General features: G+C 42.6%; 1 protein-coding gene across 10 annotated transcripts in view; it reads left to right on the forward strand.

Annotated features, from left to right (window-relative positions):
- VAV3 (vav guanine nucleotide exchange factor 3) overlaps nt 1-19,754 on the forward strand; it is a 373,539-nt gene that overhangs the window by 235,158 nt on the left and 118,627 nt on the right. For all 10 annotated transcript variants that reach the window (XR_014844590.1, XR_014844591.1, XM_085023765.1 and 7 more), the window contains 4 exons: nt 1,026-1,127; nt 1,417-1,517; nt 13,638-13,663; nt 19,106-19,151. Coding sequence is in view for 8 of the 10 variants with exons in the window: in XM_085023765.1 (XP_084879891.1) it covers nt 1,026-1,127; nt 1,417-1,517; nt 13,638-13,663; nt 19,106-19,151 (275 nt within the window). In the remaining 2 variants the exon portion in view is untranslated. The remainder of the gene's footprint in view (nt 1-1,025; nt 1,128-1,416; nt 1,518-13,637; nt 13,664-19,105; nt 19,152-19,754) is intronic.

Consider the following 19,754-nt stretch of genomic DNA (forward strand, 5'->3'; position numbering starts at 1 on the left):
CTTGATAATGATGGCCACTGAGTCATCAGGGAACTCCTCATTGCCTTTATTTTAGACGGAGCCTGTTTCCATGTTCGTAAACTAGTGATATTGTCACTGCCTAGCAGTTAGGATTGGTGTGAAGGGTAAGTGAGGTGTGATGAACACATCATGTTTTTATCACAGTGTCGGCACAGAGGAAATGCACAGTGGGTGTCAGTTTGCAGTCTGCCTAAGAGTTGTTTGCAAGAATGTACAATACAAATAAAATATAAGTGATAAAATAATGCTATTTGGTTTTCATTCGGATTGCAAGGAAAGTGGATTGTTTGTTAAGCAGGAAGTGTTTAATGATCAGATGGATGCTTTGTTTCAAAACTTTTTATGGAATTGTATTCCCTTTTATAGATTCTTACGTAATCCACACACCTATTTAGATGGGGGCTCACACTCTTCCCCTCCCTCCCACCACTGTGGGCTAGCTTCTATTTCAGTGATGTGGTTAGAGAAAAGAAACTATCGCACTGTGTGAATTCCGGCAGGTTTTATGATTTTTTTTTTTTCCCCTGGCAGCTTGACCTTTGTGGCCATTCTGTCAAGTTCCCTGGGAACACTCAGCTCTGAGGAGGATTAAGTTGCTTAAACCTTTACCTATTGCTAGCTCTCATACAAGCAGATTTCGGTGCTTTTTTTTTTTTTTTTTTCTTTTAAGAGCTGCACCTGCTGCATATGGAAGTTATAGTTCCCAGGCTAGGGGTCAAATCAGAGCTGCAGCTGCAACCTGCACCACAGCTCATGGCCACAGTGGATCCTTAACCCACTGAGTGAGGCATCTTCATGGATATTCGTCTGCTTCTTAACCCACTGAGCCACAACAGGAACTCCACTGATGCCTATTTTAATGTAGAGCATACTTTGGCATAGTAACCACTGCATATTTAATAGCCTGTCTGCCTGGATCTGCTCCCTTCCCAACGTCATGATGAATTTAGGTGCCGCGTTGTTGTGAGACTCCCTTCAGGATGTTATTTTCTCCCTTTGCGTAGATCCAACATAAGGCCCGACTACGCAGACTCCAATTTTCACGAGTTCAAGATGCACACCTTCAGCCGGGTTACCTCCTGCAAAGTCTGCCAGATGCTCCTGAGGTAAGGGTGTGTGGCCCTGGGGTGCCACTGAAACGTTGCCAAACATTTCAGACTTTTCTGAGATCCCAGCCAACACGTTCTCAAGTGATGATGCTGCCTGCCCAGTTTGGACCCAACAGAGCGTCCCTTGACCCTAAGCCTGGGCCATCCCTTCAGAACCCGGGAAGGCCCCTCGCCCAGGTGAAGGGGGCTCTGGGTAGCCCTTGCTCCTGGCTTTCCCTTCTGGCCCTGCTGCTTTCCTGTAGACTGAGCTCCTTGTGACCTGTCCCCCTCTCACTTTACCTCGCAGGGGGACCTTCTTCCAAGGCTATCAATGTGCTAAGTGTGGCGCGAGGGCCCACAAAGAGTGTCTGGGCAGAGCAGAGAGTTGCGGCCGCGTTAATTCCGCTGGTAAGTCATGCTTATTGTTGTGGTTCTGCTTTTAACAAGAACATAAAACCTGCTAAACATCATGAAGGCCTCATTCACTCTTACGAGGTGTTTCCTATAACCTGCCAGCTTCTGAAACGATCGTGTGTAAGCACAATTAGAAAATTGTTTGACATTCTTGTGACTTTTATACCTACCTAGGAGGCCGAGGGCTTCACGAGGGGCGTGGAAGGTCCCGTGTCACCTGTTTCACTTACCCCCGGCCCTCATCTCACCAGCATAGTCCAAGAACGGCCAAAACACACCCATGGAGTCACAGAAACAAAACGGAAAAAAGAAAAGTTCTTCACTTCTGTCTTGGGTTCTGGAATTTCTCCCTTTTCCTCTTAAATACTCATCTTGGACATGCTCCTGCTGCCAGGAGTAAACATCGCACAGACGAATTTCCTGAATTAATGAATTGAATACATTGTCATTTTCCAGCGTTTAACAAAGGGGACATATCTTTTGGATTTTGTGTAAGTGTTTTCCCCTTGGTTTTTAAAAATAATGCCCCATGGCGATGACCTGAGCCAGGTTCTGCCTGTTGGCAGTTATGCATTCCGAAGCCTTTCGCCTCTCTGCTCCTCGCGGGCTCTCTTCCTTCTCTTTCTTTTCTGGCCTCTTTATTCTTTCGCTTTCTTCTTCTTTCTCTTTGTCCTTTTCCCCCGAGTTTCTCTGTGTTTTATCAATAAGACCTTTCAAAATCAGTAAAACTTTTTGAACAGAAGAAAGGGATCTTTAGCAGCTTGAGTTCAAAAGGCAGCCGTGTCAACCTTTGATTTTCCCAAAGGGAGAAGGTGGACATTGAATTATTTTGGGTAATGTGAAGAGGAGAGAAACAGAGAATAATAGCTCGTTTCAGAGCCCGGTTCTGAAAATCGGCAGTCATACCAAAGGTGTGAGTCCTATTAGAGCACTAGATCACAGCGCCTTCCTCTCACTCGGCTCCTTTGGGTGACATATCTTCGGGGCCCCATGAGCCATTCTTGATGCCAGGCATGGGCAGTGTGAGGGGGAAGAGCCCAGCCTTAGCTGAGCATCTGCTCTGTGCCTGCCCTTCCTGCAGGGATGCATTCAGTCCTCAGAAGAGCCCTGGCCAGTTTCTGAAGGGAGTCATGGTGCTTTTGTACCTTATCAAGCTCTGTGAGGTAGAGGAGACAAGATTAGCACCTACGAATGTTTCTGAAGGTCTTAAGCAGTTTACAGAGGTTGAAGGCAGCAATTTTTTTTTTTTTAGAGCCACACCTGCAGCCTATAGAAGTTCCCAAGCTAGGGTTCGAATCAGAGTCTCCACTGCCAGCCTGTGCCACGCCCACAGCAACAGCAACGCCAGATCCGATGGTGGGACCTACACCATCGCTCATGGCAACGCCAGAACCTTAACCCACTGAGGGGGGCCAGGGGTCGAACCCCCATCCTCATGGGTACTAGTCAGGTTCTTAACCCACTGAGCCACTGCGGGAACTCCTACAAGCTTTACAATATAAAATAAATATATGGATTTATTATTATTATTTAATTGCCTACCAGATACCATTTATCACTTACATTTCCTGTGGTTCCATCTCTAGGTGTTCTGTCCTGTAATCTCTGGGGACCATTAACGGGTTATTTGCTCACAGTAGGCAAACGGATTTTTATAAACCCCTTAGCCCTGTCTTGGGAGTTTGGGTCTGTGAGGGTATGAAGTGGTCCCCCAGTGGGCAGGGTACTGGCTTGCAAACGAGAACAGTGTGGGAGAGCGTTCGGGAGTCAAGCAGAGATGACGGAAAAATCTAGCTCTGCTGTTCGCAAAGCTGCAGGAGCTTGGAGAGGGTTCTTAAACAGTTCCTTTATTCCTCTGTAAAAAGGAAATGAGAGGATTAGTGTGAGGATCACATGAAATAATGTCGAGGCATAGCCAAGTGCCCGGACCCAAGAAAAACTCGGGATTTTAATCCAGGGTGTTAGGACGAGAAGCCGGTTTTCGCGAAAGAAATGTGTTGAATCTGCATCTCGTTCATGTTTATGATGCAGAGCACGTGCGTAGAGAGAAATTAGTGAGCACCAGACTTTGAAGGGATAGGCAAGAATGACATTAAAAGACTTCACATTTTTAACTTTGGATTAAAAACAGGTCAGTAGGAGACGGTTGGGAAATCCTGGTGTGGCCAGATACAAGGGTGATGTATTCCCAGTCCCTGTTCTAGGTCGTGGTGTCCTTGTCCTTTTCCAAAGCATGAGCTGCTCTGTGCCTGGAGACAGCGTGACAGGCCACTAAAGCCTGTCACCTCTGGACTCTCGGTCTGCTTGGGATGCAGTTCCATAGTTGACTTGCTGGGCAACTCTGGTCCCTACTTACGAACCTTTTTAAGTCTTAGTTTCTCCTCATATGCAATAGGGATAATAATAGCACCTAGCCTTTAAAAGCTTTTCTGTTTTCTTTCTTTCTTTATTTTTTTAAATAAATACTTCTCTAGTGTCAGGTACTGCTCCGAGTCCTTTGCCACTCATTTAGCTCATTTATTCCTATAACATTTTTGTCAACTTGGCACTATTGCTATTCTTCCAGATGAGAAACTGAGGCACAGAGAAATAAGCAGTGTGTCTACATTGCTTAACCACTGGGCTGGCAACCCATCCTGTGATTTAGCTGTGCTGATACAAGCCGGATGCATCAAACCTAACTGGAGTACCGTAATCAAGTGCTTGGATTTCTCTGTGAATGGGAGAAATTTTCTATTCTGTTTTTTTTTTTTTTTTTTTTTTAAATAAGCAAAAAACCCTTTAAATTCAATTGAGTTAGTAACTACCAGTGTCTTTAGGTTTAAATGTTCTGAAGTGCTACAAGAAACTCGGATATCTCTGGGGACCATACCTGCTCTTTCCCCATAGAGTGTCTCAGAGCCGGAAGAAATTTAGAGCCCTTCAGCTCTAGGGCCTCTTATTTTAAGAGGAGGAAACTGTGTCATTAAAAAAAACATGAAAATAACAAAGAATAACAGTGCCTTGCAGATCATAGAGAATGCTTACTGATACTCATTCATTAAAAGGTTGCGTTGTTCTCTAAACTTGCTTATTCATTATAAAGCGGGAAAAAGTTTTTTTAAACCTCTAGCTAAATTTGCTTCTTGGAGTTTTGAACATAATTCCCCCTTGCTCTCTTGATTCTTCCTCTCTTTTGCATCGTTAAGTTGCCCTCCATTCTCCTTTCGTTTTGCACGTCTGTGTCCTTATTCCTACCCTCTCTCCTCTTTCCGTGCTTTCCTGCTCAAAATTTTTAAGAGACGGATGGCAGTGAATGCTCTTAGCCAGTTAACTCGTGGTACGAAGGAGGTTTCCCTTTCCTGCCTTCAGATTAGGTTCTGCTGGCTGGTCCTTAGGAATAAAGGGGTCCGTCCTGAGAATGAAGAGGAATGTGTTAGCTCTATCAGCAGCCTTCTCTTCCTCACTCCCAAACAGATACCCTCTGAAAGTTGGAAGTCGTGACATCCTCTCTTCCAGCCTCCTGCCTTCCTGCTCTGGTGCAGGTCGTAATCATGGGGTCGAGAGTGCCTTTGAGCTTGGCAGGTCTGTTACGAGTGTGGTGAGATAGGTAGTATTTTGAGGACATAGCCACACTAGACTTTGTGGGCTGTCTCCCAGCCTCTAAACAATCCCAGCCCCAATATTGGTTTAAGTTTTGCAGCATCCTTTGTTTTGATCTCTGGGAGTAATTGCTTATAATAATCCAGCAAGATAATTTTCCATGAATGGTATGATTGGAGAAAAAGCAGGTATAAGGGAGGAGGGCAGGAGGCAGGAGGCAGGACAAGATATACCAGAGGCTGGTGATACAGTTTACTTGAAGGGGGCTTTTGTATGGAGCAGAGAACTTGACTTTGGGAGATACCATGCCAACAGCCAAACTCAAAGCAAGTGAATAGTACTGATTCAAGGCAAACTTAAATTCTGACAGGATCCAGGTTTCCCCCAAAAATTAAATCATAAGTGATTTGAGATGATTGACCCCAACTTCATAGAGCTTTTGGGGCCATTGGTTAACACAGTCTCAAGAGATAAAAAGAGATTCCGCTTGGCTCAGTGTGAGTCAGGAGTCCACCTATGGTCCAGAAAGCCATGGCTGGTAGGAATGGCTCAGCTATTGTAAATGTCAGATAGTTGGGGTGGAAGACAAGGCCAAAAAGTGGAGCATTTTCATTCAGCCTTGGCCGTATTTCTAGATAAGGGATGGTCACTTGGAGAAGAGGTACTAGTGCAAAATGACAAGTGAGCCAGGGGACTGATGAGGGCTAAAGAATCGTCCACTCCACCTTCTACTGGACATCACATTGCAGGCCTTACCCTGCTCGACCATTTTCTATGACTTGGCACCGTTCACCCTTCTCACTCTCCTTCACATCCCACCCCACCCCCGCATGTCATCCATTGGGTCTCTGATTAATTGTTCTGTCATTAGCTATACACCTCCGGCAGCTAAGGCTCCATTTCCACTAAAGACATTTCTCCTAAACTTTGGATTCAGAATTTCCATCTTCTCACATACCCCTTCCCAGGTGTTCTCACATTTCACATATCTAAAACCAACCTCATTAGTCGTCATCATCACCTTCCTCCTAGTCCTTGTCTTCAAGATCCACCATCTATACATCTACCCAAACCCGGTTGTTAGCCTTGACTTACTCCCTCTCCTTCATCTTCATTCACTTACCTATTCTTCTTAGTTCTCTTCTGAAGTCTCTCTAGAATCCGCTAATACGGCATTGCTATAGATTGAAAAAAAATCTCATTCTCTCTTTTTTGGACAGCTACAAAAGTCTCCTCCCTGCTGTTAATTTGACTTCCAATATACAATTTGCAGCATGATCTTTATTAAAATGCAAGTCTGATGTGTCACTCATCTGCTCACCATACCTTTCATTCCTCAGAACACCGTACAAACTTCAGATAGATAGTGAGCCTCTCACGGATAAGATCCATGCTTAATTGATGTTCTGACCTCTGGGAAGCCATGATGGACAGATGAGTGGAGAGACCAACAAATAGATGGACAGATTAATGACTAGAACTGTAGGGCACCAGGATTTCTGGACCCTGGAAATCACCATAGTTTTAGAAGCGGAAGCAGGAGGCTGTGGGAGATTGAACAGGTTCTGATTCTACCCTTGTAGAGATTATAGTTTGAATGGTTTTGGGATAAGGGGAATAAAAACCTGATCTGAATCCCCGGCTGGTACTTTAAGAATGAAAGATGGAAAACTGTGTAGACCTTTTGCATTCCTTTCTAGCATGTATTCAAGTTAAGATTCATGCCTGGAGCATCAATCATAGGGCCTTTGACAAGGGACACTTGGGTTAGGTTAATAAGTAGCAAGAAAACGAACCAGCTCATGAAACACCTAATGACAAAAATACCTCTATTTCTGGAGAACTCTACTGCCTGTTCCAGTCAATCCCATTTAAAATCTTTGCTGGCTCTTAGGGTTTCCTCTCCCTGAAATATGCTCCCTGAAGTATGTAGGGAGCTACAATTCCAAGATCCACCCTTCTTTTACTTCTCCATACCAATCATTTAAATTCACCCTGACCACCCAATAGTAGTGTGCATTAAATTCTCAGTTTGAGTGTAGGTATTTGCCAAGGTTAGACTGTGCTGTAACTAAAAACCCCCAAATCCCAGTAGCTTTAACGCCTAAAAGTTTATTTGCACATCCACTGTTTGCTCTGGGTCCCTCCCTGCTAAGTAATGGCCTCAGGATTCAAGCTGGTTTCATCATGTGACTCTGTCAATGCAACACTTGGCTTCTGAGGTTGCTGCTCTTAAGACCCATGGACTGGAAGTGAGTAATTTCTTTTCTTTTTTTTTTTTTTTTGTCTTTTTGCTATTTCTTTGGGCCGCTCCCACGGCATATGGAGGTTCCCAGGCTAGGGGTTGAATCGGAGCTGTAGCCACTAGCCTACGCCAGAGCCACAGCAACGCGGGATCCGAGCCGCGTCTGCGACCTACACCACAGCTCACCGCAACGCCGGATTGTTAACCCACTAAGCAAAGGCAGGGACCGAACCCGCAACCTCACGGTTCCTAGTCGGATTCGCTAACCACTGCGCCACGACGGGAACTCCTAATTTCATTTTTTAACCTCAAAAGTCCATTGGTTAAAACTGATCACCTGGCCTCAACTTAATTACACGGGGAGCTGGACAAGCAGTGGAACATGTGGACTGTGTGGGTAGCACTTTTAATTTCCTTTAGGAGCATAGATGCTTCCTCACCACAGGGAAAGTGTTTGCATCTTTTGTATCAATCCCTTGGTACCAAGTCCAAGGTCGAGGTGCTTCATATCAGGTCATTATTCCTTTTTTCCAAATAGGAATATTTTAACTCGAATACAATTCTTGATAGTGTTGGATGTGGCTAACTACTAACCATTAAACTTTGGAAATCACTCTTAAGCACTTCTTTTTGTTAAAGTTAAGTGTTCTTTGGACGTTGTCTTCCTTGGGTTCAAAAGCCTTTTGTATTACATGCTCTATAGCCCTTAAATTTATCTAGTCTTCATTCACCCTCAAAATAATAATTACTTGGCAAAAATGCAGTGCATTTCTCCATGAAGTAATTCATTCCTATTAATATTTGACTATGACAGATTATTAACTCAAGTACATTTCAAGTATTAAAAAAAGATCCTTTAAAGTTTTTTTTTTAAATATTTATATGACAAACTATGCAACTTGGAAATAAATTTGAAGGTTGGGTGATTAGTTTGTGTCTTAACATTTGAGGATTTGCATGGATAAAGAGCAGGCAGTTCCACTCTCTTTTTTTGCTGAACCCGAGTTGACTCCTTCACAGTCACCATGGCAACCTTGGTGATCAACACAGATACACGGACTCAGAAGTGTGCTGCCAAAATTTTCCAACCTTAATAATGAATAGGTATGAACTCTATTATGTGGGACTTTCTCAACAAGTCACTGCAAAGCTGATGTAATTCTAGAGAGGCATTTCTTTCTCCCAGTACATGAAGATCTAGGCCTAGACTGCAACTTTTGGTGGGGGGGCATTTGTGTTTTTCCCCTACGATAATATATAGCTAAGCCCCTTCTTACCTTGCCATTGATCAATATAGCTTGCTTTGCATCCTCTTGTTTTAAACAAAGAAAGTAACATTGGAAGGCAAATACTGCTGGAGCAGACGGCTTTGGTTTAATGCATTTTTTCCTTTAGTGGGATTGCAAGCCTCAGCCGCTCTAGTATTTAACTGAAGCAGATCCCCATTTGCTTATCTGTTTAATCGCTCTTTTATCTAGGCCAACTGCTGCTCTGCTGCTGCTGTAGCCACTGCTACATGGAAGGAAGTGGCCTTGGTATCCTAATGGTTTAAACCACGGGATTGCTACCTAGAACCTGCACCCCAAACTGACATCTGAAATAGCTCTTTTACAAATATTATTGAGATATCTTATCATAAGAGATAAACTTTGAGTCTAACTTTATTTCATCCTTCTACCACTAGACATTTTATCATGTTACTTTTGTATAAACTGAAGCTTGATCCTTGATTGCTTAACCAGAAAATGACTTTGGCTCTATTTAAAATTATTTAAAACCTCTTATATAAATTAGGAGTTTTTTTTTTTAATTAATCAAGGCAATTTTATACTCAAGGGTAGTTATTATTCCTTCTGTTGAATTATTTGGGTCAGTTTAATATGTTCATAATTATTAAAAAGAACTAAAAACTATTGTATGGTTGGATTCCTATTAGAGCACCTGAAAAGACTTGAAATCAGGAGTCCCTGCTGTGGCACAGTGGGTTATGAATCCGACTACAGTGGCTCAGGTCTCTGCAGAGGCACAGATTCGATCCTGGCACAGTGGGTTAAAGACAGGGTCCCGCGGCCACTGTGGCTCGGATTCTGTCCCTGGCCTAGGAACTTCCGTGTGCCATGCGTGCAGCCATAAAGGAAAAAAATAAAACAAAACAAAACTTGAAGTCAAAGCCTCTCTCAAGTATTAGTTATAGTCTTCCCCCTACCCCAGAATCTTGCTGTGGATCTGAGTGGTGAATGTAGTAGCATTTGTGAAACTTCCTCCAAAAGTAGATCATTCCACCCGTCTTTTAGATTGAATGTCTCATAAAAAAGAGCATGTTAGCCATGAGGACAACACTACTGGTAATTTCTTTTCTGTGGCCCCTTTGGAGACAAATGACCTAAATGGACATGGATTTGTTTAGTCTCCAAAAGAAGAACTTTAGACAAGAGGCAAAGCAGATTGTGTAATAATGTATGCATTGAGAAGCCACCTGTACTGGAAAACAAATATAATAGGACTGAATTTTATGTTTAAACAAATGAATTATATGAGGCTAAAGTCTCAGTGAAAATCATTTCTCTTACACAAATATGTACACTGAGCCCTGTGCTGGCACTGAAGACGGTTCTGCTAAAGCGCCAAGCACCTTGGTAACAGGACCTCTCTGAATTACAGTAAACCAGTTGGGACATGATGAAAGAATGCAAAAGGTATAAAACCCTTGAGGCCTCTGCGTCACCATCTAGAAAGGTTCCCAAAGGGTAAGAACATTTTATAGTTTGATCCATCGGAGCCTTAGAAATCAGCTGCAGGGTAAAGACCAGCTGAGGATTAAAAATTTTTGGCAACTTGAGGAACTGAATTACTTTCCTAAGGAAGTTCCCAGGAGAAAAAGAGAGAGACCTTTTCAGCAGATCTCAACCAGCAACCTTTCTATTTGGTCAGAATTCAGCCCAAGTCCATTGGGTGGCTGTCAGCCCTTATTAGGCCTAGTTCAGACACAGGTTCTTTTGGAGATCCGAGTGCCCGCCAACATAGTTTTGGGCACATATCAAGAGGAAATGAAGGGTGGTGTTGGAGACGTCACAATCAGAGCAACTTTTGCATGGAATGCTTCATCAGAAGAGGTCGTTATTCTTTTTCCAGCCAGAGCAGACTTTTGCTTGGAAAGTGTAGGAGGCCGTGTTGCAGTTGAGTTTCCCTGTCTCTCATCACGGTTACTTTGGTGTAAGTTCTGCTATTACACCAATATGGTTGTCAGAATTTAGATTGTTTTCGTAAAGGGGCCGATCGGCTTGATGGTAGGGCCACTGGAGCAAGTACAAAGTATAAACAGAGGAGCCTGGGTAAGAATTTCTGAACTCAGAACAGATTCTCAGAGTTATTTCTAGCGCTTTGGCTTTTGCCCTTTCCTCAGAATATTTATAGAACCCTGCCATGAAATATGACTAAATAAAAGTTCTGGACTTGCAAGAGCCACTATTTATGTGCTCTGCCCAGCACGAGCAAGATCACAGTGTGAACTGCCCTAGGCTGAGTCCATGGAAGAAATGGGCCTCTTTCCTGGATGGTGGGGGAGAGAGGAGGCGGTGGTGGGCGGGGTGGGGGGTGGGCAAAGAAAGGGCGAGCCCCAGTCAAGGACTCACATCCTCAGAGCTGGCGTTGCATCCAGCACAAAGCCCCCTTTCCACTTTCCTATCTGGCTTACAGTGAAGAGGCTTTGTGAAGAGCAGGTGCATCCAATGAGAACCTTGAGGAGGAGTTCCCGTCGTGGCTCAGTGGTTGACGAATCCGACTAGGAACCATGAGGTTGCAGGTTCGCTCCCTGGTCTTGCTCAGTGGCTTGAGGCTCCGGTGTTGCCGTGAGCCGTGATGTAGGTTGCAGATGCGGCTCTGATCCCACGTTGCTGTGGCTGTGGTGTAGGCCGGTGGCTGCAGCTCCAATTTGACTCCTAGCCTGGGAACCTCCATGTGCCACAGGAGCAGCCCAAGAAATGGCAAAAAGACAAAAAAAAAGAAAAGAAAAAGAACCTTGAGGAACGCTGAGTTGCTTGATAAGATGCAAAGAGGGGAGAAATGAAGGCAGGATTGTAGGGTAAGGTAGCCAGTGGGGTCTAGTTTGTTTCCTCACTTTGCCAGTTCCATTCATGCCTCCCCTGAACCTTACAGCCTCTTACGTTCTGTGGTCACTTCTCACTCGTGCCAGGAGCTGGCTGGCTTGCCCTGCGCAGCAAGATGGGAAGGACCTGTAAATGAGGGGCTTCTGTTCCCAGATGTGCTTTCTGGGAAACGAGGTGTACATACCTGCACGGCTAGGTCATCACCTTCGATACCATCGTCCCCTCTTCCTGAGCAAAGCCAGAGCACTCCTGGGTCGTGGTGTGCCAGCCACTGCCACGTGGGCTGTCATAGGTTTCATGCCAAAATAAAATACAGCTAAAGCATAGTATAACAGATCTATAACAGGACATAGAAAACACTTCTATGCAAAGAGTCAGGAAGAAAAATTTGATACTTCTGAAATGCAAGTTAATTTTTACCTTGAAAAGTCTAAAGTTTTCCCATTTTAGAGGTCACCTAGAAATATTAAAGCTGGAGTTCCCTTGTGGTGCAGCAGGTCAGGGATCTGGCATTGTCACCGTAGCAGCTTGGGTTGCTACTGTGGCTTGGGTTTGATCCCTGGCCAGGAAACTTCCACATGCTGTGGGTGCAGGCACACAAATAGACATATACATAAAAGTTTTCCTCAGTTTCCTTGGATGGAAAACTTACACTCCGCTCATGTTTGGTGCTTCATGCAGTTTGTGATTCCAGTTCAGGGTCTTTCTCTAACTCTGAAGAAAGTAGTTTAGGGCTCTTCTGGCATATAAGGTCAAACCAGTGAAACAGGTATCACAACTGGTCTATTAGGCACCCAAGTTCACTTACCCCAGGTTCGAAGTCTGGACACAGTATCCAACCAAATGGTCCTTTCACAGACCCTTTCCCCAAGCCAGTTCTCAGTCTTTCCTATAAAACTTTGCATATTTCTGGCAGAGAGGCAAAGAGAAATAGCTTTCTGTCCTCTGCGAAGGCCAACTTCAGACCTGGCAACAAACGTTCAGAAGCTAAGGGGATAAGGTTTGAAACTGACAAAGGAATGCAGACTTTGCCTTTCTCCAGAAAGGTGACTTTTTGCCCATGCATCTTCCGTTCCATTAATCAGGAGGAGTCCTTTGAAAAGCAAAACAAAAGAAACCCCCCCAAACCTCCTGTTCCAAGCCCCAGGCAGTCTTCCTGTGTAAAGCCGACTGTGACAGCCAGTCAGGTGTTCTGGTATCTTTCCTCTTAAACTCTGGTTGTGGGGCTTCTTGGAACCGCTAGACGAGATTGATTTAGGCTGACAGAGCCCCTTTTAGACCTGCCTTTTCTCTCCTGATGTTTCCATCACGTGTCATCTTCTCATCCCAGATCCTTTTTCAGAGGACCATTTTGTTGGAAAAAGTATAGGCTTAGGCTCAAAATGATGAAGGGTTCTCCTTCACAGTCTGGAGAAGTAACGTGTGTAGGTGCTTGCGGATGTGGGGAAACGAAGCGAAAATGTCACCCACTAGCTTTGCCACGTGCAGTGCGTGCCTTTTCTCTCAGACAGAGCCGTGTTCCTTGCTTGAAGATCTCAGGGCCCTTCGTACCTGTTAGTCATTTTCAGGAACTGAAATGCCAGCAGATTGTTGTTTCTATTTATAGACGGGTAAACTGTGAGGAAAGGAAAATTGACATGGCGATCAAATCCGGTCAGTTTTTAATTTCCATCTTTACATCAAACTGTATCCGCCCCTCCATGAAAATGAAAGGCTATAGCCCCTTACTGAAGAAAAATTCATAATGCAAACCGTATGTGTCAGATTTGCATTCGGTATAGTCCATGCAATACATTTACAGTGTTTAGATTCTTAAAACTGAGTGTGTTGAAAGAAAGGTTCCCACTTAGCTTGCTCTTATGCACATAAATTTAGTGCAAGTCCCTGTTTTAAGGAGCTTTATGCGGTTGGATTGACATTGCTTAATAAACAATTGAAAAAGTTAAGCATAACCTAGAAGTCATTTAGTACTATGAGTCACTTTCCTGACAAACCAATAAGGCAAGAGAACCGGGTTGCAAAACAATTACTAGCCCAGCCTGAGGGACCCTGGAAATATATTACAGGTATCACAAGGAAAACAAAGCAGTAGTGTTTTACCAGGGCTGCAGAGAGCAAGCTAAGGTTGCTAACCAAACAAAGTAACTGCACTGACAATGCCAATTTTTACGTTTGTTTCAGAACAAGGGACGCTCAAACCACCTGAGGTAAGATTAACATTTAAAATTTTTTATGTAACTTTTGCATTTCAGATTGTTTGCTGACTTAAGCAGGGTCCACCTTCTAGAATGTTGAACGTGTAAATAGGTCGGAACATAGAACAGGATGGATGACAGTATGAGAGAAAGAATGTATAGATATGCGTGACTGGGTCATTAGGCTGGATAGCAGAAATTGGCACAACACTGTAAATCAACTACACTTTCATAAAATGTTAAAAATAAAATGGGTGGAAACAGAGAGAGAGTGAGCAACGAAGTGCCTGTGAGTGAAATGCACAGGTTAAATCAAAGGAGTTTTCAGTCACCATCTGAAGATCTGAGGTGAGGAGAAATGTGAATATTTGATCTAAGAATGTGTGTGAGATGGGGCATTCCAGAATTTTAAGTACTCATTTATGCAGGTAAATTTCAAACAAATATCGTAGCCATGTTGTGGCACTAATATGGGGGTACGATCGCCTGGTTTCCCAGCTGCAGAATTCCATAAACCACGATGCTGATAAAACTTCTTGCACCTGAAAGGCATTCCCTTGAGAGGAATAGCTTTGATTCTTGAGGACAGAAAGAAGGGTGACCTTCGTCCCAGGAGGCCCATAGACCTGTCCCCCACCTGAAACACTGTCACTGCCCAGCGTTTTCTGGTAGTAAATAGTTCTGAGGTCCTCTGTCTAAGGATGTGGTTTCATGTTTCTGCTAGTTTTCCCTTTGAACACGAACGTGATTCATATCATGTCTTATTGATCAATTCAAAATCTGATAACATTTCCTTTTGGTTTAACACAGAGTCTGAGATCTAATGGCTTAGAAGTAGGAGGTCCCTGTCACCTCTCCGAATACAGCTCTTTTTAGGAGAATATGAAAGAATGAAAAATAGGACAGATTATAGGCAACTAGTGCCTTGGCCTTCAACCAAAAGTAATCATTTCTTACCTGACCTCCCCAAAAAAACAAAATTAAAATGTAAAATGTCCATGATTAGTTATGTGGACCAGAACTACAGTAATCTGAGAATTTCAGAATACAAGAATGACAAAAAACATTCTATGTCAAATGATTTTAACACAGTAACAACTGTATCCCATTAAGAGTGGTATAATATTAGTATTATAGCCTGGCATTTATAAAGCTGGTAAAAATAATGAAAAATACAGCAAGATGTCAAACAAGAGGTAATTGCTTTTACTTTTTGCATGGGCACATACTTTGTACATTATAGGATATCAAGAATATGAGGTGAGGAAATTCACATGCACCCTTTCTGTGTTATCAGTTGGCCAAATTTTAGAATTTAGAATCTAGCTCAAAGAAAGCACAATAGGGTAATAATATTTTGAAAATAGGTCATGCAAGTTCTAGGGCAAAAATAAATTAATGTAATTTTGTTTTGTTTTGTTTTAGTGTTTAGTTGACAGGTAAGATTTTTTCATCAGAACTATAAGGATTCTTCTAGCAATGCCAATGCCAATTTTGGAAAGTAGCCTTCTTTCTCTTGCTCTTGTGTTGTTAATAGATTATTGAGATAGGCTTCTTCATAGAGCCTTAAACTTTAACTCAATATTACTTTACATTTATCCTCCTACATATATGTATTACTTTTTCCCCCAGGGAGGATGATTTCACTTAATTTCATTTAAGTAATGAGAAGTGGGCGTATTTACACAAAGAACATGTGCTATAAGACGTGGTTAAATATTTTTGCATGACACAAAATAATTCTCTCCAGCCATGACATATTTTTTAAAATGACATGTAAGCCTATTATGAAAGGAATTAATTTTCACATTGATTTAAAAAAATGTAAAAAAAATAAAAATAAAAAAAATGTAGCATCAGTGTTTTTAGTGACTTGCTTAACTTTTGAATATAAGTGTAATTTTTATTTAACGTGTGAGTCTGCCAATAATCTCCACTTTGGATGGACCTTGTAAGATCTTATACTGGCCAACCTCTTTGGAAATTTTAGCTGAGCTTAAGGGAGAAGTGTAGCAAAGGAATGGGATGGAATGTTCCCTCCATACCTCCACCCCACGACTTCGTGGAAGGTCTTCACTCTCCGAGGCAGCTGCTTCTGTGATGTTCGAGATTCTTCCCAGAAGTAAACGATGAAGTCCTTTGGGAAGCTCTGTGAATATTTTCCCCCTTCTCTTGAAGGTGTTCTTTTTCTCCGTATACTTCGTTGTAGTCCTGTCTCGCTCCCTTTCATTAGCCATGACTGGTGAATTCTCGAGGTAGGTCAGTTTTCAACAGCCACAGATCCGAGGGCCTCCCTTAGCGCACCTGGGCTGTCCATCTTGCATCCCGTCCTGGAGCAGACTTGCCGAAGCCCCTTGTGGCTCCAGGAAGCAACGTTATCATTGCATATCTACTCAAGACATAGCTACTTAAAAATCCATTCCTTAACATAGGTTTTCCTACCCTTTGAGACAGGTGAAGGAACCAAAACCAGTGTCATGTAGCAAATGAAACTTTACTTGCTTTGTTGGTAAAAATCAACAGAGAGAACTTGCTTTCTCCCCAAAAAAGGCAAGAAGAAAGATTCTTGGACCATAAAAGGATTTCTTTTAAAGAAAGACCAGGTAATAGGTGATGCAGCAAGGAATAAAATTAGGGTGGTTGGTTGTCTCCTCTCCCCCACCCCCCTTTTAGATGGCTCAGAGAAGGTTCTGAATGTTCTGAAGACTGTTCTGATCTTGGTGGGGGGGGGCAGGTGGCACTGGGACTCAGAGCTCCCATGGGTTGCTACCAGTGCTACCAGCTATTCCCTCCTCTCCCTCTAGGGACAGGGTCTTGTCCAGCTCTGTCCCAGGCTTCTCAGAATATAGGTGGAGAAGAGGAACATGTTGGATGGGATATGACAGAATGACAGTTGAAATTTGCATTTTGAAATTGTTGAAATACGCTCTGTTAAACATTTCTGATAATTTTTTTACAGTATAAAATGCTTTTTTAGATGCCTTTCAAGTGTATTAAATCTCAAACTCTCCAAATGTACCTGGTCTTAGTAGCCGAAATTCTCTCTCTTTTTATTAAATGCACCAGCTCATAGCTCAGTCTACTGCTTACTCTTCCTGTAGAAAATTTGTTTAAAAAAAAAAAAAAAAAAAAAAGGAAGCGAAAAAAGTTTCTTTTTAGAATCACTGATTTTCAGTGACTATTAGGAGGAAAAACCTAAAGTATAAATAGTAAGGCAATACTTTAGTGGAATGTGTAATTTATCTGAGTTTACACCTACAAAAAATCATGAAATTAATAATGACAATAATAATAAGCTATCACTTCATAATCCTTCCTATGTGTCAGGAACTGTTCCAAGCGCTTAACATAAATTAACTCATTCAATTCTTACCACACATGCTATAAAGTAGGTGCTATTATTATTCCCATTTTATAGATGAAAAACAGGCATAGAGACTTGAACTAACTTGCTTCTAATCAAACAGTTGCCAAGGGACAGTGTCTGAATTTGAACTTAGGGAGCTTTACTCTCTCTCTCTCTTTTTTTTTTTTTTTTTTTTTTTTTTTTTTTTTTTTTTTGCTTTTTAGAGCTGCACCCGCGGCATATGGGGGTTCCCAGGCTAGAAGTCAAATCAGAGCTGCAACTGCTGGCCTACACCACAGCCACAGCAACTCAGGATCTGAGCCGTGTCTGCAACCTACACCACAGCTCACGGCAATGCTGGATCCTTAACCCACCGAGCGAGGTCAGGGGATTGAACTTGCGTCATCATGGATACGAGTCAGATTTGCTTCTGCTGAGTTACGACGGGAACTCCAGGGGAGTCTTACTTTTACTAGTTGCACCTTGTTCCCTATTTTAACCCTAACTTCAAGGTAATAGAGACTTGCTCTTGAACTCAAGTGCTCTTTTTCACTCTCCAAGTTAACAGTTTTTAAGTAGTTTGGGGATAGTGGGAATAAGACCCAATGTTTGGATTCCTTTCTGCCTCGAGCACTTTGATCAGAGGAGGAATAAGAGTGGTGGAGAGACCGCTTCTGTTGTACATGAAGAAGGTGGCCGGAAGTGCAGGGAGTAAGTAGCCACAGGACATCCGTCAGTAGCTATTTTCCTGTTGAAAATACTGTCACTTATATAGGGAGCTCAAAAATGTTATCAAATTTTAGATAGAATTTTTTTAAAGCAGGTTTCTTCCAGGTGATTGGATATGAATCTGCAACTCGCCCTGCTTCCCCTTTTTGTGCTTGGCTGCCAGGAAGCTCAGTGTGCTATTTTTGCCTCACTCACAATGGCTGTCTTTATACTAGTTTTCTTCAGTACAGTCATTCCTCTTGTGCAATGTAGCTTCGGGGCTGATTCAGTGATCATATTCGGCTTTCCCAAATCCATTTTGAAAGGAGTTGGGTTCAAAACAAAATGTATATATATTTTAAAGAGTTCTCCAGTTTGCTTTCCCCTGAAGACCCTGAAATCTGCTTGGAGGCCCATTGTAAGGCTGTAAGCCCCCATCTCATCCTTATAACTTGTGAATAAAAACAACAGGAGGAACCCTTAGAAAAACCCGTGGCTAACGTGTACTCAGGAGAAGCCAAGTCTGCTCTGAGTGAAACCAAGGCTCCATGCACAGGCACAAACGCCAGCATGCAGAGAAATTGCTTTTGTGAATTATATGCTAAAGACTGAGCATTTCATTCAGTTATATAGCAAAAAGTGAAAATCAAGCCCTTATTAATTAGTGAGGTTACCATAGTTATTAGGTAGGAATGAATTTAATCCTTGTGATATTGAACGTGTAACCAGGCATTTTCAAAGCATTAAAGCCTTTCTGGTTTTGTATCTTATCTATAATTTTTGTAATGCACAATTTTTCTTATGGGTGCCCTTCCACAGTAAGAATTTATTTTCATGGTTCACAAGCTGCATGCCTGTTTTGTTTCTTAAGATATTCGAGTATTACCAGTCCATAATTACAACACCATGCTCCTTGAAGTGTTTGCTAAAATCAGAGCTTGAGATCTTTGTTTGGAGGTGGTGTCCTTTCTCCAGATTCTGGTCTGTCAGGCCTCAGAAATAGCTGTGTTAGAGTTTTAGCGACCATGTGTCTTGGCTGGGAGCATTTTCTAAGCAGGAATGGCTGCCTGGGCTTTGTTTTCGTAATTCCTGAAGTCATTATGACTTTAAAAAAAAAATGAGTCATAATAACCAGAGAAGGCAACTGGAAAGAGATCTCTTTCCCATAGTGTTATATCAGCGACTCATCACATGTAATGTGTTCCAGTGGAAGACTTACTACAGCTACAAAAAAGTACAAGAACCAACTTTGGAAACAAGTGTTTTGATCAAATGTAGCCATACTTTTAAATGGGAGAAGAAAAAAAAAGTGCAACATTTGCTGTTCTTTAAAGTGTCACAGAGTAATACAGTTCGATAATACAGAACCTTTGTTTTGCTTTGTTTACCTTTCTGCACAGAAACGGACCAATGGGCTCCGAAGACCCTCCAGACAGGTGGATCCAGGTGTGTGGTAATACATCTCTAATCCTTTCTGCGGTTAAGTGATTATGAAAGTAATGGGAAATTGCTGGAGAAGGTCAGACAGCTTGTTGGCCTTTGTTCCTTGCAGTTTGGTGTAGAACGTGTGACCAGGAGGTGACCATTTACTGTGTAAATCATTGACCTAGGGCTGGGTCACGTGATGCGGGACCCTCAGGACCTGGGTCTGTCCGCCATCGGCAGCTGAGCTGGTGATCTGCTTACTGAGCAGCCTCAGGGTGTAATGGTGCCTGGTTAATGCTTACATGTCCAACACCCTTTCCCGGTGCCCTCCCAAATCTAGAAAAACAACCAGCGAACTGGTGCTTGAAAAATCCGCTTTTTGCTGAGGGGTTGGGGAAGTTCATAAAACAGACAACTTTGGTACCCTCCCAATTTGGAAAAATACTTTCCTTTATCCTGTATCTATGCCATTTTATAATAGAAGAATGAGGTTAAGGACTTTATGAACACGTGTCCTTTCTGGAGAACAGTTCTCCAGCTGCAGAGGGCATTCAGTTGTTTCCTGTTTAATAGCATGAGGTTGGCCCTGTCATTATTTTCCTATAATTATTTTTTCATCCATTA

The sequence above is a fragment of the Sus scrofa genome, chromosome 4 (assembly GCF_054392235.1).
Source record: "Sus scrofa isolate SSC_HxYL_T2T_F1_AM1 chromosome 4, Sscrofa_HxYL_maternal_Yorkshire_Landrace_v2.0, whole genome shotgun sequence".
Lineage (NCBI taxonomy): Eukaryota > Metazoa > Chordata > Mammalia > Artiodactyla > Suidae > Sus > Sus scrofa.